This window comes from Sphaeramia orbicularis, chromosome 13 (genome assembly GCF_902148855.1).
Source record: "Sphaeramia orbicularis chromosome 13, fSphaOr1.1, whole genome shotgun sequence".
Lineage (NCBI taxonomy): Eukaryota > Metazoa > Chordata > Actinopteri > Kurtiformes > Apogonidae > Sphaeramia > Sphaeramia orbicularis.
Genome location: NC_043969.1, coordinates 26,516,388 through 26,539,842, shown reverse-complemented (window position 1 = coordinate 26,539,842; position 23,455 = coordinate 26,516,388). Strand labels below are relative to the sequence as shown.

Genomic DNA, 23,455 nt, shown 5'->3' with positions numbered 1-23,455 from the left:
AAACCCATGGAGTTTTGATCAGTGACAATGGATGGAGACACTTGGTTTATGTTCAGTTATTGATATATTTTACAAAAAAAGTAAAATATTTTCTCTAAAGTTTCTCTGTTTCAATATAATCTACTCTGAACTTTTATGAACATCTAAATGATCAGTGAATAAATTATAGGAAAATACATGATTTACACTAAAAAAACTCAAAATAAAGAAGATAATATTACAATAAATGGTGATAAATCACTTATTAATGGTTTATATGGAGAGAAACAGTCCCTTGGGAACTGCCACAAAGTACCACTGGGTTAGAAAATGAGTTAAAAAAAAAAAAAAATACAGTTACAGTTCAAAATAAACCTATGGTTACACATCATGGGTTTTTGTGGTATTTACACAAGTGTGGGCTTCATTTATAAAAACCAAAACGTAATCTCTGCCATTTACAATAAAGCTGAATCTACTTCACCACGGAAATCCTCTTGATATTCTTTGCAGTGCTGTAGAAAATATAAATTGGGAATAGGTTATCTGTTGTAACCCTTCTGCAATCATTCACACCAGCTGCAGTCAGGGTCTGCAAGAGAAAATGAATCAATTCATTCAATACAAGTGAAGATTAAGGTGAGTCTGATATCTTAGATCACTGGAAAGCATCTAAACGTTTAATTAGACACCAAATTGCACTGTGAAAATATAGTGCATTATTTAAAACACCCTCTAACATTTCTAAAATATACAAAGACAGACATGAGGTTTACATCTTGAATAATTTGCATCATTCTTTTATGGTAAAAACCTGGAAATGACTTAGGCTTCTGTCTTGTATATGGTTGTTACTTATATAAACTCAGCTGGGAGAGACTTAAGAGGAAATCGCACATTTTTAATGAGTGTCAACCAATATCTGTGACCGATATTGATATTTTCTCTTGGGTTTATAGCTGACAATACTGCAGGAGCTCTCAAACTTTGAGGATCCTTAAAGTGCATTGCTGGCCTCAAGTGATATAAAATAAGCAACAGGCTTTCTGCTGAATCCATGTGATGCCACCTGCCTGGTTTGATATCAAGTTCTAACCTTTTACGTGTTCTAGCGGTGTCATAGCTGTGAAAAAAAATCAATATTAAATATCTGCCTTTACCTTGATTCACCTTTTGGGGAGATGGGGGAGGATCAGTAATCTACTCCATATTTTAGTGAAATGAAAAATCATGATGAAGGACAGTGGAAAAAAGCGAAAGGAGAGACTATGTATTGCAAAGACTGTTGTGCATTCCTGAGGTCAGTGTGCTGCACGAGGTGTTTCTGAGCCAAAGGTAGCGTTACATGTTAAGAAAATGTCAAGATTTCAAACCTTACAACCCATTAAATTTTAAACATCCAGATCCTCTCAGTGTCAAATATGATGGAGCCTTTGGGATCAGAAATAGCCTTCACATGCTTAAAGATGTTCAATCCTTTTTTTTTTTTTTTGATGATTTTGGTTCATCTGTTAACACTAATCCGACTCTTATTATAGAGGGAAGTTAACTGTCAAAATATGTAGAGGAAGTGGTTTGGAGAGGCAGAGTGGAAAACATTAAACAGGGCTAAAGTGGAGACAGAGGGACTCATCTCACCAAGGATGTGCTTCCAACCATCTGCACCAGGAGTGCTCTTCTGTCCCCCACTTTTGCTGCAGCACAATTAGCAAAACATCCCACTGCTTCTATACGGCATCAAGGATATCACAGAATGTGTTAAGATTTAAATTGATACTCAGCCTAAGGATTAAATGATTACAAATGACTCAAACCCATCTTCTGTGGTCTCGGCTAAAGCAGGAAAGAGCCAGGTGGAATCAGGACGGAGGTGAGGGAAGGGGAAGAGGCTGAGCTGAATTATTCACATCACTGAACTTCACTTCAGTCACTTGCTTTCAACGTCACACTGTCATGCATATCAAACCATGTTTGTAGAATCAGAGAAGAAACAAGACATGAAGCGTATCCAATCAATCCAGTCATATGCTCTGCAATTCTTCCCTTGTCTTGTATAACTTCCCCCTGAAGGCTCACTATGAGATTAAAAGACTTCCATGTTTTGAACCCATGCTGTGCTCATGTTTAACTTTTTTTTCCTGTTTTTTTTTTTTTTTTTTTTTTAAATTTAAGAACATGTTTATACGATTACATTTTTTACTCTTGCCATTGCGGAAGTGGGGTGATGTTGTCAATAACAGCATCATGATTGGCACTGTTGCACTTCTACTCAAGATGCAAAACATTCCTTGTGAATGCAAATGAACAGGTAATTATCTATTCATCCTGATGATCAATTTTTAACATTATGTGACTAATCTGAAGAGTAAAACTCACATCACACCAGAATATATAATGGAGACATATGCCAAAACTAATAGAGGAATTAGACTTGGTAATACATTTTATTTAACTCTCATCAGGGTATTTATGTCAATTAGTGCTGCATAAAATAAACTATATTTATACATTTATGCATATAAATATGTTCTCTCTCTCTCTCTCTCTCTCTCTCTCTCTCTCATTTTTCTTTGAACTTAGACATTGTTAAGATCACAGTTAACAGCAGCAACATATAACAAGCAATTACAGACAAAAAGACCACAAATGAGTGAAAATGAAAATATAGAGAAAAATAAGAAATTTTATAGTGATTGATATTGATCTGATAAGTGATTATTGTTGAACTATATTGTATTATGAGTTATGCAGACTATCATTTAGATAGTTACTAACTGTAATATACTTCAGTTTTCCTAATCTGTTTTCTATCTGTTATTTACATTATTAGGACTCTAAACAGATGGAACTTTATCATTAAGGAAGCAAAAGTGATGTGTTATGTTGTATAAATGTGAGATGGGGGTGGGATTTAATAAATTTTCTTCCTCCCACTCCTTTTTGAGCAGTACATATTGAATTTATTTTGTTATTACTATTGTACATGGCAATTGCTATTTTTGTCTTGATCATCATTATTTTTTATTAATGTATTTGCTTGGATATTAGTTCCTTGTACACAAAAAATGTTAATTTTTTTCTTCTGCTCAAAACAAATAAATAAAAGAGTGAAATGAATGATATTTATATAAATATCTATATAAAAAAAGATTTATGCACTGCCCCCTCATCCTGAGTAAATAGGTAAGACCCTGTATTTGGATGACTACTGAATTAATTCAGCTGGAAACAAGTTATTTAACCCCAACTGGTCCAAAGTGATGCTATCCCAGAGTGATGGGTGCAGGAGAGAGGCCCATGATGTCATACCTGCAGCCAGACGTTAGTCTGGTTTTGTCTGTCTTTTATGTTTTGTTTGTCATTTCCTGTTTTATTTTGTTAAGTTTCCCCTCATGTGTCTTGTCTGTCGTCTTTACTTCCTGTTCCCTGTTCTCCCTGACCTCTTACCTGATTACCTGTCTCCGCCCTGATTTGCTCCACCTGTGTCTAGTTGTCTTCCCTCCCTTTTGTGTATTTAAACCCTGTCTCTTCCCTTAGTCAGACGCCAGTTTGTAACTCTTGTAGTTCTTACCAGCGTTTTGACCTCGTTTGTTCGTTTTGTCTGCCTGTTGTGACCCTTTTTGGATTCCTCGGTTTTTTGCCTTCTGCCTGCTCCCTGTCGGTTTTGTCTGCCTCATCTGGTTTCCTGGTTTCGATCTTCTCGCCCTGACTTTTTGGTACGTGAGTATTTGTCTAGCCCTTATGTCCTGTTGCCTGAGTGATAGCCTGCCTGTGCATGACCTGTTTCCGTCCCTGACCTCCCTTTGCTTTTCCCCAGTCGGGAAAAATACCCCAAACGCCGCTCGGGGAGACGGGCTGCTGCCCTCAAACCGGAGGACGAATCAGAGGAGGATTTCTCCTACCATTATCCTCAAGATTCTGTCACTATTATTACTCTTACACTTTTGTGTAACTAATAAACCTTTTGAACCTTATTTTTGTGTCCGAGTTCCTGCATTTGGATTCAGTGTTTGTACTAACGCCATCACACATGAAGTGATTACCCATCATGCCTAGTGCCTACAGTACAAATCTGTGGATGAGGTGTTATGATCTGGGGTTGATTCATTTGGTCAGGATGAGGTTCAACATAAAAAGAACATATATGTGCATAAAATAAGGTCATCTGAACCTGAAAATATGTAATATAACCTGAATGTTTAGGTTTCTTCCCTGATGTCACAGACATATTCCAAGACGACAGCACCAGGGTTCATCAGGGTCATATTATAAAAGAGTGATTTAAGGTGCATGAGGCATCATTTTCACACATGGACTGGTCACCAGTCCAGACCTGAACACCACTGAGAATCAAGGTTATTATCGTTAACGAAAACTAACGAAATGACGAAAACTAGAATTGAAAAAACATTTTTGTTAACTGAATTAAATAAAAACTATAAACGAAAAAACGATAACTAACTGAAACTGTATTGTATGCTTAAAAAACTAACTAAAACGTATACAAATTAGGGATAAAATTCCCTTAGTTTTTGTCATTGTCAGTGTCGGATTGATATAAAATCGATCTATTTAGCTTGAGCAATTTTAGCTGGTGGCACTATATGGCACTTCACGGTCCGACACTTCTCTCCCCACTCTACCTGGAAAACATGGAGACTAAAGCTGGGAGAAAGTTCTGCGTGGGATTTCTTTGAGTACGACGGCGAGAAAGATAAAAGATATGAAAAAACTAAAACTAACACTAAAACTAAGCTAAAACTAAGCATTTACAAAAAACCGAAAACTAATAAAAACTAGCAAACCTGCTCTAAAAATGAATTAAAACTAACAGAATTAGAGAAAAAAAAGTCAAAACTAAATAAAACAAAACTAGAATCAAAAATCCAAAACTATTATAACCTTGCTGAGAATATGTACGATGTGCTGTAGAAGACTTTACACAATGAACTCAGTCTCCATCATCAGTACAAGATCCTGATGAAAATCTAATGCAATTATGGATGGAATTAAATGCTGTGACAATGCATTGTGTGACATATACAATAAAACTCTGAATGCATCCCATAATCAAAGCTTGATAAAGTGGAGACACTAAAAAAAAACAAAAAACAAACAAAACTGTATAAAAATCACAAGAATTGCTCAAAATACCTCAACTAAAGGATGTGGCAAATAAGGCTGTGAATATCTATCCTATAAATTTATTTTCATTTTCATCGCTAAATCAGATTCAGAAATGCTAATATCTCTAAGTGGTGCTTGCACAGGTATTTGAAAGAGGAGCACTGTGAATGTATCAATGGTGGTTTAATGATGAGAGGCGCACAATGGTTTCTTCGCTTTAAATCCTATAATATTGATGAGATCAGACCACCCGAGTGCTTAGAGCAACACAATGTGTCTAAATAATTTACACAGCAACAACAGTAATCTGGAGTTGCTTTAGTGCAGCCACAGGTGTTGTAAAGCTACACTGCCCTTCAACCCTAAAACACCTACAACTATTCTGTGGTGATTTCCAAATGGTTTCTTTCACTACATCTAACCTTTATCTTTTGCATTGTTCATTGAATAATAAATATTTTCACAGAAACTGAGAAAACTGATGCAAAAGTTACTTTCTTAAGAAAATAATCATAAAATCAGCATAAAAACTAGCATCTACAAATGTCATTTGAAAACTACATGGGTTTTATGAATAAATCAATATTTCAGGACACACAAGTGTCTCCAAGTTTACTACTGAGCCTCTAAATATCCAAATGGGTCATATCTGATGCTGCTGAAATGGGACAAATTGCAATTTACCTGAATTATTTAAATGTGCAGACAGGATTAATGCTTCAGAAGTTATTAAACATTTTAGATCTGTAGATTCGTTTGATCGCTGGTGGCTGTTTAGCCCTCTGAAGATTCTTCTGACCTTAACCCATAAAGACCCAGTGCCACTTTTGTGTCAGTTCCCACATATTATTTTTCTCTACATTTAGCTTTTCTTAAGTGATTTATTGTCATTTATTATGACATAATCCTCTGTATTTTGCTTTTTTCAGTGAACATCATGTATTTTCCTATATGTAACTTACTGATCATGTAGATGTTCATAAAAGCTCAGATTAAAGTTGATCAAAAACAGAGAAAACTGAACAAAAGGTGACTTTTTCGGCAAAATTGATCATTAACTAAACATAAAACAAATGTTTTTATCCACTGTCACTGATCCAACTCCATGGGTTTCAATGGTGAATCAGTGCTGTAGAAGACGGTAACTACGGAGCCTCTGAACGTCCAAATGGGTCATATCTGATGACCATGAAAAGACGACAAATTGCATTTTGCACCAGTTATTTACATGTATTGATATTATTAGTGGATCAACAGGTATTAAACAGTTTAGATCAGTAGATGGTTTTGGTCGTCGGTGGCTGTTTTGTCTTTATGGGTTAAGTAAAAAAAAATAAAATAAAAATCCCAGTGTGTGCTATTGCCTACATCTGTGGGCAGAGATAAAACAAGCTAGTGGCCATACTGGAACAGCATGAAGCAATGGGACCAAATATTTTTTGATGACCAGACACACAAAAATAAGTTCATATAAAAGTTTAATATATACAATTACCATGTCTGCTATAACAAATTATAGGGTGAGCGAGTGTTGTTCAGTGTTGTATTTTGTCTGTATTTCTAGCATATTTCTCTCCCTTTTTTAATGCATTTTGCTTTTGTGTTTGGTGTTGGCATCTGCTAAGAAACCAACCAAGACTTTTTCAGTCTAGCTTCTTTCCAAGCAAGATGTTTTTGCTGCATAATAGGTTTCCTAAGTGATTTTTACTGTAGGCAATTCATGTGTAAATGTAGCACAAACAGTTGATTATCCGTGTTCACATTCACCTTGTCTAGTTTTTATGAAGCAGAACAATGTCTGCAAATGTTTGAGCCACATTATCTTGCTAAGCACATACAGTAACCTGAAGGGCCTGGGCAGGAAGGAAATGCTCTTGGTTAATGGTCCGACAGTAATCACACTTAAGGATTACTGCTTGATATTCCATAAAATTTGCATCATTTTCAAAAAATGAACATGACATACTTAATTAAGAGTGTCCGTATTGTTGAACATGTAAGCACACCTCTGCTTGAACTCTCCTCTGCCAGCCTGTGGGAGTATTTTTGGACAGGCTTGTCACCATGCTCAGCATAGGGACTGTTCAGAGCTGACAAGGAAAACACCCACTGGAGACTGAAAAGGAAAGAGAAGGGAAAGACAGATATGGAGGAAGATTCTCCTTAGGGACCCTTTGTTTGCTGTACAGTCTTTCTGCTTGTGCAGCTAACTGCCAAAGGTTATCAGCTTTGTTATCAACATAACCTTTTATATTCCATAGATGTACCGTAGATTGTGTTGAATACACTGTCTGCTTATATTCCCTCTGTGTTTTGTGTAACATCATAAACTAGAGAGGAATATCTGTGTCTCAACCAGTAATAACACACTTCTTTACTGTGAATAAACAATGATTCCTGCTTTTGCTTTTTGATCAGCTGATAAATATGCACATCTGACAATGCACCAACTACAGATATGTATTTTTTTTTTAATAAAGATTCACATTTTAAAGAACCAGAATGTGAAATTATTCTATTTACAAAAAATGGATATAGTATTCATCATTATGTTGGATTTTTGAGTTATTTATGGGATTTGAAATAGGAATTTAGGGTAGGTTGAAGGCTGGGAAAAGGGGATGGGGGATTATAAATTAAACTTCATCCCGCTCCTTTTTTTTAAAATGCAAATTCAAAATAAATAAACAAACAAACAAATGTTGCCCTTGATGTTTAACCTATAGATCATTTTCTACATAGCATGTAGCGTCACCTTGCTCCTACAGTGGCTCCAGATGACAAACAACACAGTGGAAACACCACAGAAGCATGTTTATGTTGAAGTGAGGGTCACTGTAACCCGTCTTACGTGTCTGGAAAGGAAAGGGTGAAAGGCCATTATTCAGCTGGTTGTAACCTGAAACCTTATCTTTAAATGCCTAATCCTGTAAAACATTTAAAGCATGAGTTTTACAGATGAAAATAAAAAAATATTCATCATGTTTCTAGACGTGATGGAGACACACAATGAAAGTCAACATGACCTTTTACTATGAAAACTCAACCGAGCACCGTAAAAGAGAAAGGCCAGAGACTGACCACCGAGACTATAGACGTGCTAGTCTCAAATTATACACTTGTTTTGTCAGAGGCATCGAGGTGAAATCAAGCTTGAGTGTAACAGTGATGAGAGTTGCAGGGGGGCTGCGCAAGGAGTGATGCTCGGAGCAGCCTGGCCAACAGATCTCCCTTGATGTAATCAGAAATTTAATCAGAAACACACTGCCCTGAAGCAACAATGTCAGATGAAAAAGCTGCAGAGTAGCAAAAAGAGATCACAAAAGATCTATATTAGACCTGTTCGGTTAATGACTAAAGTAGTTTGGACTAATAAGGTTATTTTTCAGTTGTTTTTTTGTTTTGTTTTGTTTTTTACCATGTGTCTATGTCTGCTATAGTTTGTGATCCTTACAGTACCGTGTTGATATGAGCCAACATTTAAGTATTCATGAATTCAGATGCGATTCTGGCATCCGTTCACTAGTGTATTTTTCACTGATCCTAATTTTAGCTACGTCACCGACTATTATCTGTTCAAAATTTATATGGCTACAAAACTATACAGAAAGAAACACGCTAAACTTGTTATAGTAACAGAATCCAGTAACATGACACATATAAGAAATTGCCATGAGGCTTTTTACATGTAAGTTTGATTACAACTAACATACCAGAGACATAATGCATTTACAACCAATAGTATTATTTATACACTGTTAACCAGTAGAGCTGCTAATTAAAATGATTCAGTGACTGTTATACTGACAGGAGCAGTGCCAATGTGCAGTAAGTGTCAGACATGATTGGTGCTGGTCCAGTAGATCGGTGTGGGGAATTTTCCCAAAGGATTTTATTATGGGAACACTATATATACATATGTCACACAAGACTAGGAGGAATTCATATATACCAGAGAGAACATGCCAGCCCTGTGATACAGACACAAAAACCAGTCTGTAAGAAGTCGGGTGTACTACTGCTTTCTATCATATGACATCTACAGTTGCGGAAAAAAATTACTAGACCGTCGAAAGTCATAAAAAACAATGTTTATTTTTAAATATATTATTCATCACTACCTTAAAGTCTGTAAAAATCAGTTGGATGAAACTAGAACCTCACTCATATAATACATGGATTCAAAAAGTTTGCGATATTTATGAAATGGAGCAGATCACATTCTCCCTCAGGCTTCAGAAAACCATCTTTACTAAAAGATGGGAACCTTTGTTACTGTTGTTGTTGCAGTAATATTTATTGGTGATGCAAAACGCCGTGTTGTTAATTAAGGTGTTGTCATTCTGTCTCTGACTAAGATCTAAATCTACAGCCTTGTTTTTGGAAGCGGACATTGTGTGTTTACAGTGATTGTTATTGGGTTTTGTTTTTTTTAAATTTTATTTTATTTTCATCCTGTGTTGCCTGTGGGGGGTTGTGGGAATATACTTGGAGCTGTGAAGGGGGAAAATAAAGTAACTGAACTGTACTTGAAAGTATACATTGTATTGTACTGAAAAAACAAAAGAAAATCTAATAAGAACTAAGTAAAAAAAAAACAAAAACAAAAACAATGGTTATACAGTCAAGTACTAACTCCTGTGTGTATCATGTGACTAAAACAGAAAAGAAAACATGGAATGCCTAAAAGCACTGTTTTTGGCAGAACAATGCCATAGATATTGATGTAAGAACTGAAGGGATTTTGGTTATTATCAAGAAAACTATGGAAAATGGATAGATATCAGCACTGAAATTAAACTCTTATGAGCTATTTTTGTTGTTTTCATTATATTTGTCCAAACAAATGTACCTTTAGTTGTACCAGGCATTAAAATGAACAAGAAATTGAAGAAAACAAGGGTGGTCTAATATTTTTTTCCGCAACTGTATTAGATTTTTCAGATAATTAAAAGTTATATCGCTTGTATCAGCATCCGTCATGATCAGTTCTTCCCTGGCTGTGCTGGTAGATTTGTGCCCCCCCCTTTGTTATCAACCTGTGTCCTCGTCCATGTGGGCTCTTCTATAACATCTCAGCCCTGATAGTGGTTGCCTGAGGTCAGAAAGAATCCAGATGTCCTCGGAGATGGCACAAGTCCATTAAGCTGTGTCGCGAAGTACACCACATCAGTCCACCGCTGCCTGAAGGGATTCTGTGAAACTGACAAATCACATTCTCTACTGATTCTGCTGTTGTACTACTAAGAGCATAAAGAACACAAAGGAAAGGAAATTAAATTATAACAGAAGCTTGAGTCTACATCAAGACAGTCTGTGTTCTTTGGGTGAAAACTGAAGCTGGTCAGTGTTCCATGTAGACTCAGAGGTTAGGAATTGTGCCAGAATATTAACATTACAATGACAGGAATAACAATATCTATTGATGGACATCCAAGAATGTTTAATGTTACAATTTCCAGATAAGTAGATCGTAAGAAAAATCATATATTTATTACCAACTTATTTATGCCATTTCCATGCAAAATTGTCAACAATCTGCCATTTTTCTTTGCAGGTTGCAACTTCTGAAATGACTGAATGAATGATCTGAATATTTTTTTAACCCATAAAGACCCAGTGCTGCTTCATTGGCAGCTCCTAAATGAATTTATCTCTCTATTTAAACTTTCTTAAGTGATTTATTCCCATCTATTATAATATTATTAGTGAAAATCTGTTTTTATATTTTATAATCTACATTTAATTTACTGATCATATAGAAGTTCATTAAAGCACAGAGTAAATTCAAAGGTCATTATATCAAAAAAGACAAAACTATAGAAAAAATGACTTTTTCTAGCAAATACAGTATATCATTAACTGAACATAAAACCAGTGTCTCCATCCAATGTCATAGCTTTGGTTTTTACAGATGAAGCCCACACTTGTATAAATACCACAAAAACAAATGATGTGGAGCCATTAGTTTATTTTGCACTGTAACTGTTTTTTGTTTTTTTTTTCTCATTTTCTAATCCAGTGGTACTTTTGTGGAAGTTCCTAAGTGATTTTTTCTCTCCACATAAACCTTTACCATTTATTACCTCCGCCAAGGAGGTTATGTTTTTGCCAGGGTTTGTTTGTTTGTCTGTCCGTTAGTGTGCAACATAACTCAAAAAGTTAAGAACAGATTTTGATGAAATTTTCAGGGTTTGTTGGAAATGGGATAAGGAAGAAATGATTACATTTTGGTGGTGATCGGGGGTGGGGGGGGGCCCACGGGGGTGGGGGTGGGGGGGCGCAGACCAGAAAATTTCATCAAAATCTGTCCATAACTTTTTGAGTTATGTTGCACACTAACGGATAGACAAACAGACAGACAGACAAACAAACCCTGGCAAAAACATAACCTCTTTGGCGTGGGGGGGCCCACGGGGGGGGCCACTGATCAGCCTTGGTGGAGGTCTGCGCTCTCCGAGTGCTTCTAGTTGTAATATTATCTTCTATATTTTGAGTTATTTTAGTGTAAATCATGTATTTTCATATAATCTATTCAATGATCATGTAAATGTTCATAAAAGTTCAGAGTAGATTCAAAGGTTATTATATCAAAACAGAGAAACTTTAAAGAAAATACAAACCAGAGAAAATATTTTACTTTTTTTTTTTTTTTTTAGTAAAAATCTATCATTAATTCAACATAAACCCAGTGTCTCCATCCACTGTCATTGATTCAACTCCATGTGTTTTACTGGTGAATCAATGTTGTAGAAGATGACAGTGTTTCCGTGGTAACTATGAAGCCTCTGAGCATCCAAATGAGTCATATCTGATAACCATGAAAAGATGGTCATCCTGTCAATATTTCAACATGTTGATAGGGTTAGTGGTTCAGAAGTTATTAAACATTTTAGATCAGTGATGGTTTTGGTCACCAGTAGCTGTTTGGGTCTTTATGGGTTCAACTGGAAATGAGCAAACAAAAAACAAAATGCAAACCACTGCATTTTGTATGATTTAGTGAGTTGGACATCATTCACTATTCATAGACAAAAACACTGGTTCATGTTCATCTACAGAGTTAAATACCTCTGTACCCTTCTTTCTGTTGACTCTAGTAGTTTCCATTTACGTTCCTCCAAGTGGTTGTTTTTGACTGTTCCCAAAGTTCTGACAGAGTTTGGAAGAATTGCATTTTCCTACAATGCACCAAGGTCATGGAATAATCTTAAAAAAAAAACAACGTTCCTCTCTTTCAGTGATTTTGAAAGCATCATGGAGAATACAGTGAAAGAGGAATGTCACTGTTTTTCTTGATGCCATTATGGTTGAATAATTATTATTCTATTTTATTGTTCATTGTGTATCATGTAGGTGTTTTGTATCGTTTGGAGTTTGTATGGCTCCTACCTTGGCCAGATCTCCCTTGCAAAAGAGATTTCTAATCTCAATGGGACTTCTTGGTTAAATAAAGGTAAGATGAAAATAAATAAATAAAAATAAGCAAATAAACACACACAAAACAGAAAAACCTGATATGGCCATTTTGAACTGAGAGGTATTTCAATAGGCTTATTTTTCTCTTTGTGACATTTTTGTAGATGAAACAATCAATATTAAAAGCAGTCATTATTTTTTTTATGTAGTGTACATACTAAACACAACAAAAACACTGTATTTCTTCTTTTTATCAGTGATACACTGCCTCAAAGTTTACTTTTGTCACTAAGGTTTGACAATTCCTGGCAGCATTAGAGAAACATTTCACATTTCGCTGTTACTAGCGCTTGCTACATAATACTGACTTTCTACACCAGGATCTAATTCTGAACCATCTAAATTTACTATCATCATGATTGATATTATGCTAAAATAATTCAATAATTCATGCATTATTCATTGATGAAAGGCTGCAATTCTGACATAGTGACATGTCAATGCAAGTCTTCAAGTTAATTCAATTCATACCACTGAGTTTAAGGAGTCATATGTAGGATTGTGGCCAAAACTGATACTGCAATCACATTCAAAATACTGTACAGCGTGGTATCCCCCCCCCAGACTAGGGGTTGCCAGATCCAGCATGAGTGTCTACCACAAGGAGCTACCATGGCAAGTGAAAGTGACGGGTCCTATGCTGGTACTTATACCAGGCCCAGTCTCTTCAACCGGGCTGTGACTCGGCCCCAGGAGAAGACATCACAACCCAGTCCCACAGTCTCCCCACCCAGTAAAAGCCACTGAAAGCTGGGGGAGACCACAGGAGAGCCGGTGTCGGTCTTCAAATTCTTCTCCACTTTCAGCCGTCTCCATGTTTCAAAAGCATCTCCTATACATATCCTTGATTCGTTTCTCACTTTGTCACGACGTATTTTGGAATAAGAAGAGGCCCTTTAGGTTTAGTGACGTCAGACATTTATGATCAGCAATGGTCCAGCTGCAGCTCAGAAGGAACTGGCAACCTGGATGCTGAAACACTACTGACTTGGTGACTGGGAGATATATGATGGGTGGAGCATCAGACCAAAACACAAAATGACAACATAAACATTATTTAGGGGCTGACACTTACCTTTTCAAATGCGAATATTCTGGCTGAACTACCGCTGTCAGTGATATCAGTATTTGAAATGAACATGATTCCTTAATGTCTGGTGACATTCAGGGCCATTTTATGATTACTTAGAACATAATTCTTACATACAGCTCCTTTAATTTACAACAACACACCTAGAATGCACACATTGGTAGTGGTAACTTTGTATAACTGCCAAACTTGATTCTTTTCCTCTCATTCTGACAATTTAGAGATCTATCTGTTGGCCAGACAAAGCAGCTCTGTGATAGTCTCACTTTGAGCTCTGAGGCTATTACCTGAATTAGTACAAACCTTTCCATTTAGTTGTTGCAGAGGTACCATTCTGCTTTCAAAAAGGTCTGTAAAAACCACAATTCAGAGGTTTGAGAGGCTGCCTGTCTGCAACAAAACAGAGCTGACAACACTTACCTACGTCCACAAATGACCAGGGGGGTAAAATTAGCCACCATTAAATAGTCTTACAAATGGGCAAAGGACGTATTACAACCTGAGGAGGCTAAATTATAGTTGACGGTGTATTTTTACAATATATAGTGTGTTTTTGTGCTAATTTGTCAACATGGACTTGGGTAAAGATAGTTTGTAATTGTGATTACTGCATCAAACACTTAACTGGTTTCTGACCACGTATCAGACAGATTGGTCTGTCATTCATCAGAACCTTTCAGTGTTTTTTTGTTTTTATACCACCAAAATACTTGCTTGAAGGAAATCTAAATCACAAATAAGTTTTTCATTGAATAACATCGGGAGGGGGGGATTTATGACGTGTACTAAAACCATGATGTGTTTTGGCTTTACATTAAAAGTCTTGTCATGATGTCAGTTTCTTTTATAATCATTTCAGTAGCTTCAGTCACTTTCATGTAGTATAACAGGCAGTCACAAAGGAGTGGATCATCTGTGATAAACATAAACGCGGCCCTTTCACTGTCGTTTCCTGTTACTTTGTTACTTTGTTCCATTCATTCCAAATGGAGGACCGAACAAAAACAGACACCACAACCTTGTCCTTAGCCAAACTAATACTGGATACATTTTCACTGGCTACATATCTTCTCAACATTCTCATATTAAAATTACATTTTTCAGTCACTTACTCACACTTAGATATGATACCGTCAGAAGTGTCACCAATTATGAATTTTCATTGTTCCTGTGACAGTGAAAATAAAGATCTATTGTATTGTATTGTATTCTAATTAGTGGCCACCGTAGGTACTGTAAGCACTGTGGGAGAAAAAACACCTCCCCTTTTTCCCCATCAGGGGTAGATCTACAGGGGGTTGAGAGGTACACCTGCCTCTACTGTAGAGCCTCGAGTCCTAGCATCTGTTTTAACTGTACACAACCACAAGCTTATCAATGCACTGAAACAAAAAAAGTAAATTGACCACAAGTGATTCAAGTGTTTTATTCTTCTACTGCACTACATCTCATAAATAACTATTGTACATTTTTACAGAGCAGAACTGTAATAATTTCATGTTGTTATGGATGCTTGTACTTTTTCATGGGGGCACAGCTTTGTTTTATATTAACACTGATCTCATTACCGTCGTGCTTAAAAGAATCCTGTCCTGTACCCATGAATATTGTGGGATACCCATGCACTGTCCTACCATACCACCCCATGAAACCCCATTTTTACCCCCGCCAAGGAGGTTCTGTTTTTGCAGGCGTTGGTTTGTCTGTCTGTCCATGTGCAAGATAACTCAAAAAGTTATGGACGGATTTGGATGAGAATTTCAGGAAATGTTGATACTGGCACAAGGAACAGATTCAATTTTGGTGGTGATTTTGGTGGTGGGGGGGACTGATCTGCCTTGGCAAAGGTCTGAGCTCTCCGGGTGCTTTTCTAGTTTTGATCTGCCGCTGTTCTCTATACAGAGGACAATGGTCAAAGAGGTCTGTAAAACTGCTGACAGGACATGCATGGCTGCAAATAAAACCAGAGAATTCACAAATATCAGATTAATAATTTGTGATACTATGATAGGGTGGACGTTAAGTGCCCATTGGTGTGAATATCTACATCTGAGGAGGGCTGCACAGCGAAGAACTAACACAGGAGTCAAAAACATTTTCAGCTTATGGCCAATAAGCAGCTTTATGTTCACAAGAGCAGATGCCGTTTTGGAGTCTGGAAACCAGTTCTGGTAATACATCCGTGAGCTGCACATTAAAGACACATCACTTCAGGCGTTAATCCATCTCCTTCCTGCCATTTCCTTTTATCAAGACCAACCTACTATCGAACTACTGAACTATTGAACCCTAATGTTTCATCTAGATGACATATTGACAACACAATATAGACGTGGAGTTTTTATTTTGCTTTTTAATCCCCAAGTCTCATAAACAATAGACCTTTCCTTAGAAAACATACACACATCTGATTGGTAGCATGTCAAGCAAACCTCATATTTCCACCTATATAACAATTACACCACAATACTCTGTTGACGATATTCCTTACATTTGATATTAAGATGTCTCTGTAAAGGGATTTATTGAAAAACACATTTTGATATATTGCTGTAACTCCATTTTTTATTTTTGCCAAGTAACCCCATTTTTACTCAGCAAAGGCCCCAGGGAACATCTTCAGGAGTTGCAAACATCCATATGATTTTACCTGGGAGCTGCAAAGTCCACATACAGGCCATTAGTTTGTCACTAAAACCAGTCTGCTGCAGCACAGCTCAGTGTTGCTTTCAGTAAACAACATTACTCAAACTGCAAAGCAATCCTGGGAATAAGAGAGAGACTACTGAATGATGGAGTCATTTATGGGTGTATCTGTATACACAGCAAACACTGATATTCATGTGGCACGTTACAGTGTCTTCATTTATCGGACATCTTTTGTATTTTTTCTTTTTTTTTTTAATGATAAACATACATTTCATGAGAAGTCAAGTAAAGGAGCAGTGTAGCATGCATCACATTTCCATTGCAGGCATATAATCACAGTTAATATGTTAAGAAAAACTATGTACAGTAAATAATAATAATAATAATAATAATAATAATAATAATAATAATAATACAACGCAATAATTCAATTTATGAAATTGCAAATATGTGGACATTGGCATAGCCACATTATACAACAAATAAATTGTCTGTTGTCTTTTACACACATTCCAATCAATAATAGATCTTAAGATTAAGAGCGTGTATCAATTTTAATGCTGCAATGAACACTGACTTGATATCTATAAGATTTGCAATAAATTTCCATTATCAAAACAGAGAATACACACACAATAACTAGCAGTTTGCAGATTGTATGTGTGTGGTATACACAGATGGCTCCTTAAGTGACAAGCACAATGAGTTTAGAGAACAACGTTACATTTTTTCTTTTCTCAATGAAACAGGTCATTGTTACAGACATTTCTTGTTTTACATTCAGTGACTTGGAGAACATGACTCCACAAACAATTCACATATAGAGCCACCATGCCTTTCAGTAAGACACCGTTAGTTTCTCAGTCACTTAAGCTCCATCGCTTTAAATCGTAGATTGCTCTCCGTGGTACGTTTCCCTTAATAGGATGAGGTATTTACCAGAAGAGATGGTTTTATTCATTACTCGTCCTCTGTCTGATCAGACAAGTGATGCGTCAGTTTAACAGTGCAAGATCTTAATGAATGCCTTTCTGAACTCAACGTTGAAGGTTGTGTATATAATAGGATTTACAGCACTATTCACATAGCCCAGCCAGGTGAAAGCATTATACATCTCAGCAGGAACCTTGCATTTTGTGCAATGGGTGTTCAAGATATGTGTAATGAAAAATGGCAGCCAGCATATGATGAATACACCTGAGGAAACATGGGAGAAAATGAAGGATTAGTGAAACATATAAAATCAGAAAAGTAAAGGCAAAGTAGGTTCTAATGCGGGGGACAAATGCATGTGTTAAACACTAAACGCTTATATGGTTTCTTTCACTTGCATCACTGCCTGTCTTTAGATGAAATATAAACACACAGAGGCAGCCTGGGACCACAGAGGGCTGGCAACTGTGAAAGAAGAGCAATTTTCTAAATTTTACATTATAAAATTAGCTTGTGGTAAACAAATATTTAGTCTTGACAAGTTTCCCTGCGGGTTTGATGTTATTATCGCTGCACGTTCATTTGCATGTGCAAAACTGATTAAACAATGTTGCTTAGTAGTGGAGATACTTCTTTAAGGGGCAGTTCCACATAAAATAGGCATCTGAGGAAGCTTTAACGTTACAAAGTAAAAAAGTGAAATAACTCACCAAGGACAATGGCTAACATCTGAGTGGCTTTTTTCTCCTTCTGCTGGGAGATCTTCCTCTTGCTCATGGTCTTCACAGAGGTCTGAGTTTTTCCATTAGGTAAGGCCTGTGTCTGGAAGGCTTTGACAACAACAGGTGCTGGATCCCCCAGGGCCTCCTTGGTAGGATCTCCGTTCTTTTCAGTTTTCTGGCCCTCATCAGGCGGTGTGGGTGGTGTGGCGGTGGGGCTGTCATTGGCCTTGTTGGGCATCAGTTGCTGGTTGCTGGTGGCTGGAGTGTCTCCGAGAGCACACTGTGGCTGCTGCTTCTGTTTCTGACTGCTGCCGCTGTTGTTCAGGTCATCCAGCTCCAGATCTTCACCTTCATTGACAACTTCTTTTATAAATATCTGAAAAATGTGAGCAAAAACACAACGGTTCACACAGTCATTTTTCATTTGACTTATTGTTAAATGAATGACACTCAAAGGTTCAGTATGGGCATTTGTGTTGGAATCTGTTCTGTGTTATACTCTGAGCCAATCATTTTTTTGATGCTGACTCAATTTCTAAGCCGACAACTGTGTTTGTTGCCTTTTCCACTAATCAGCTCAGCTCACCTCAGCTTTAATCAGCTTGGCTTGGTTTTGGTACCTGTTAGAAAAATTGGAACGTCACTAGTAGTTTTAGCAATGTGTTATTTCTAAGGTCAGGCTGCAGGCCATGGTCTGCTGCTGTCTGCACACTCTGCCTTGTCCTTTGTCCTCTGTCTGGATCTGCAGACAAGATGCCCAAGTCAGAGACACATTTTGCCTACACTATCTGCTTCTGTCTCTTTTAGGATTGTGCATACATGTGTCAGCTGTTATATTGTCCTTGAGTTTTAGCACACAAGAGGTTATAGATGTACTTAAACTATAGAGAAACTCTCCTTTCCATCTGACATTTGTTCTGTATAACTTTGTACAATGGGAAGAGCATCAGAACTAGATTCTTCAATCTCCTGTATTGAGCAATGTGTTCTCACAAGCTTGTTCCAAAAAAGTTTCCTGTGTAACACACCTAGAGAGTCTTCTGAGTATTCCTTGGTCTTCACTGTCTTTTTACACCAGCTCATACAAAAATTCCCTATCAGTACCACAAAGGGCATTTCAAGAGCAGTTATAGTACCCATCATAGCGATTCAGCCTAAATATATTTACATTTACATTTACAATTGTGCATTTGGAAGACACTTTTTTCCAAAGCGACTTACAGGGGAAAACCAATCACATTAATCAATCCATCAATCAATCAATCAATCAATCAAATTTTATTTATATAGCACCAAATCATAACAAAAGTTATCTCATGACACTTTACATATAGAGTTGGTAAATATATTGTGGTGGCATCTTCAGCATGTACACAGAAAGTAAGACTTGGAAATATTTGTGAAAATGTAGTAAATGGTTGACTTATTAAAAGATATTCCACAGGAAGATTTTTTGCTGGCTTAGTTTAGATGTTAAAAAATGCATCACATCAGCGCCAATTCTGGATCAAGCAATTTATGATGTACATGGCTTTACGTCACATTTGCATAAGCTCACCTGGAACTTAAAAATAGTACAAGTACTACCTGAGGGGACCTAAAATAAAATTATGGAAATGTGAAAAAAAAAAAAAAAGATTGTTTTAAGGTGAGGTGAGACGAGCTGACACTGTCAGAGGAAAAGCAATATTATGGAAATGGAGCCTGCAAACATCAACCAATTTTATCATAGAAATGATCATATTATCATTCTTTAGTAAGGTTTGCTATTCACAGAACACTATCCAAGGGGAAAGGTGTTTCTTTTAGTTGACTTTCTTTGAGTAAAATGTGCAGAGTGTATTTTATCACATCTTATACAAGCAAAAAAGTTTCAAAGAATTAGACTTTAAAAAAAAAGAGAATAAGAACAAATTAAAAAACACACCACTTTCTTCTTGTTGACAGGAAAACTCCCATTAGATTTAACAATCATGGTGCACAACCTCACATCCTCTGGATGAGTGCACTTATCCTGAAATGAAAACAGCTGTGTCAGGATAAGAGAGGGTACAGTGTCAAAACACAACTGGTAAAAGGCTGTCTAAGCACAGGTTCCACAGCATACTGGGTCACATAAGGCTGCTGTGTATTAAGCTCTGACTCAGAAAGGCTGTTTATCAAGAATCTGATGCAGCAGCTTCATCTGCCGCTGAAAATGAAGTTCATTAACTGGACAGTGTCATAAATTATGTCCTAAGATTATTTCACCAAGATGAAAACGCTCATCCAACATCAACGGTGTATTCCAGTTTTAGTCCATAGTAATTATGTTGTTAATCTGTCAATATGCTGCTATATTATGGCTTCACACTTCATTAAATGATACAGTAGTTATAAATGGGTCCCTGCCCTCTGAATCCCTCACATAGAGAAACCACAGGCCTCTTCCATGCATAAACATGAGCCAAGTAATGCACTGGATCAAATGCATTACTTGGCTTCCTGTACAAGGCCCATTGAGTTTCACTATCAGTAAAATCAATAAAAGGAGAGGCGAAAGATCGTGGAAGGGTCATCATAATTAGCATTACATGATGGCATTTGACACTGAAACATGTCTAAATCTATCAAGTAAATGTAACAATAAAAATAAAAAATGTTATAGGGTATTTCTTCTCCATATGAAGCAAGACACAAAAATGCTGGAGGTGTAACTGAGCCTTGTGCTTGTATGCTTTGAATGTTATCCATTGTGCTTTTTTTCTTGTTTTGTAGTCATAGAAAATCAATTCTCTTCTTGTCAGGGTTTTCCACTTTACAGTACAGTACGTATGTTGTTACATAGCACAATGCCTGTCCATAACACCATCAAGTATAATTGGCTTGAAAAAAAGAAAATAAATATTGATTGCAGTCTCATAGGAAAGCAAATTAACTCAGTAGGTGTGCTTACTGTGTTTTGTTTTTAAACATGTGGTTGAACATTAAAATGTTTGCTATAAGGAAATGCAGTAGTAATATTTCTCTTCAGCTTACCTTTATTGAAGTGGCCACATCTGGCTCAGCAGCTTGACAAACACGCTGCTTTGGCTTTGTGTTCACACGTTTTCTGCGCTTCCTCAGGACTACATAGATTTGCACATAAACCAGCAGCGTAATGATGAAAGGAACATAGAAGGACACAATGGAAGAGTACACCACAAAGGCTGGATTGGCGATCACACAGAGGGACTCATCACGAGTAGCTGTGGAAATGAACACAGGGTTAATAAAAGCCAGATTTTATGTTCAGTTGAATCCAAAATGTATGTGTGTGTGTATATACATACATACATATATATACAATATTTTGAGGCAGGGATTGAAAGACAGTGTATGACCAATTAGTTTATTGAAAGTCATGAGAATTTATTTGCCACAAGAAAACTGACATCATAGAAAATGTTTTTATTCTATGTGTCCTCCTTCTTTCTCAATAACTGCCTTCACACGCTTCCTGAAACTTGCTCAAGTGTTCCTCAAATATTCGGGTGACAACTTCTCCCATTCTTCTTTAATAGTATCTTCCAGACTTTCTCGTAATAGTTTTGCTCATAGTCATTCTCTTCTTTCCATAAACAGTCTTTATGGACACTCCAACTATTTTTGAAATCTCCTTTGGTGTGACGAGTGCATTCAGCAAATCACACACTCTTTGACGTTTGCTTTCCCGATTACTCATATGGGTTAGGTATGATTATGACATCAATATATGTTTGGTTTCAAAACAATTGACTTAGTGCCGGCTGAGAAAAAACAACTAAATGTTCATTGTAAATTTTGCTTCCCCACCCTGTATAGAGAGAGAGAGAGAGCGAGAGAGAGAGAGCAAGAGAGAGAGAGAGAGAGAGAGAGAGAGAGAGAGAGAGAGAGAGAGAGAGAGAGAGAGAGCGAGAGAGAGAGAGAGAGAGAGAGAGAGAGAGAGAGAGAGAGAGAGAGAGAGAGAGAGAGAGAGAGAGAGAGAGTTTTTGTTTGTGAGGAGGTTATTCTGCCATTAATTTTAAGTAAAGAACCAGAAGCCATGCTTTGGAAATCCATTTAAGAATCTAAGTACTCGTAGTTTTGGTTTACTTAAGGGTCATTAACACAACTTTCTTTTGTTCACTCACATGTACTTAGAGCATTACAAAGGGTTTTAATCCTGCCTCATTAAGAACTCTTTGCTTTTCCAGGCTATCTATATATCAGTGAGATGCAGAATGTAGATATAATCATATATAATATATGTACCTAATTTAATAAGAATTATCAGGCATATTATAGTATATAGTATAGATAATCTTAGACAAGGAAGATTATTACTGTTATTAATTATATAAGGAGAAGGGGTGGGAGTTTATAAGTTATGCTTCTTCTCACTCCTTTTTGAATATGTATTATATGTCTTATGTCTTATGTTTAAGTGTCTTGTTTGTTTATTTTCTTCTGTTTAGACATTCTTATTTGAAATCAATCAATCAATCATAACCTGCATCATTGACAATTTAACTTCATTGTCACACAGGTGGCAGTCTTAGGACAAAGCTACAAGTACTCACGGATGTAAGATGTATAAAGGGTTAAACCCATAACCGTGGTTCTGATTAAGAAATGGCTTCTGTCACAAATAATAAGTGCTCATATTCTGTTACTGTTAGTATCAAAATGCCTTATTTGATAAAACGCACATAGATGACAATACAAAGAATGACAATGAACAAATTATTCATATATTCATATTTTGTTCTTCTCAAACATATGTTGGTCTTTTATCTTCATTATAAATAAACAGAAGGAAAACAGAAATCTTATAATCATAGCCTGCATTAGCATAATCTTTAAGGATTGTCAGCCCTACCCCTTAGTTTCTGCTGCTATAGGTTCTGTTTCCTGCAGTTTAAAAAAGAAAAGTGGTGAAGTTCAGAAATCCAAGTTCCAGCAGAATCAAACTCTATCAATGCACTCAAAAGGATCAAGTGGATCTTCAAACAGACAAAGACAAACTGCAGGGGCTGGTCAGCACCACATCAGCGTCTTCTAAAAAGTCTTTAATCGAAGAACCTGCTTTAACTGTCATCTAGCCTTACAGCCTCTGTTCTGTGGAAGAGGAAACTTAAAGAATCAAAGATGGCTGAAAGAAGTAAAACTACATTTTGTAAGTACAAGTACAATATTACTTTAACACTGAGGATAAGCATTTAGAGTCATTGTGAGCAACCATTCAACATGCATGTGTTTAGACCAGGGGTGTTAAACAAAGGGCTCGCAGGTCAAAACAAGCCCACCACAGGGTCAAATCCAGCCCATGGGATGAAGTCATAAAGTGCAAAACTTACACAGAATACATAACAATAGTTAATCTGAAGTTAAATACTATATTTCCATTTCCAGATGCCTGTTACTAAATATTTTGTGCATTTGTAAATTCAGTGTGATTTGTAAATTGTAATGGATGTGTGAAACTGTGTAAACTGAC

The 23,455-nt window shown here is 36.6% G+C and overlaps 1 protein-coding gene across 2 annotated transcripts in view; it reads right to left on the bottom strand.

The window, feature by feature from the left end:
• Nucleotides 1-15,554: 15,554 nt before the first annotated feature.
• drd2a (dopamine receptor D2a) overlaps nt 15,555-23,455 on the bottom strand; it is a 76,337-nt gene continuing 68,436 nt past the window's right edge. For both annotated transcript variants that reach the window (XM_030152963.1, XM_030152961.1), the window contains exons 5-8: nt 20,998-21,206; nt 19,907-19,993; nt 17,968-18,355; nt 15,555-17,521 (exon numbers count right to left, since the gene is read on the bottom strand). In XM_030152963.1, the coding sequence (XP_030008823.1) occupies nt 17,325-17,521; nt 17,968-18,355; nt 19,907-19,993; nt 20,998-21,206 (881 nt within the window). In that variant the 3' untranslated portion in view covers nt 15,555-17,324. The remainder of the gene's footprint in view (nt 17,522-17,967; nt 18,356-19,906; nt 19,994-20,997; nt 21,207-23,455) is intronic.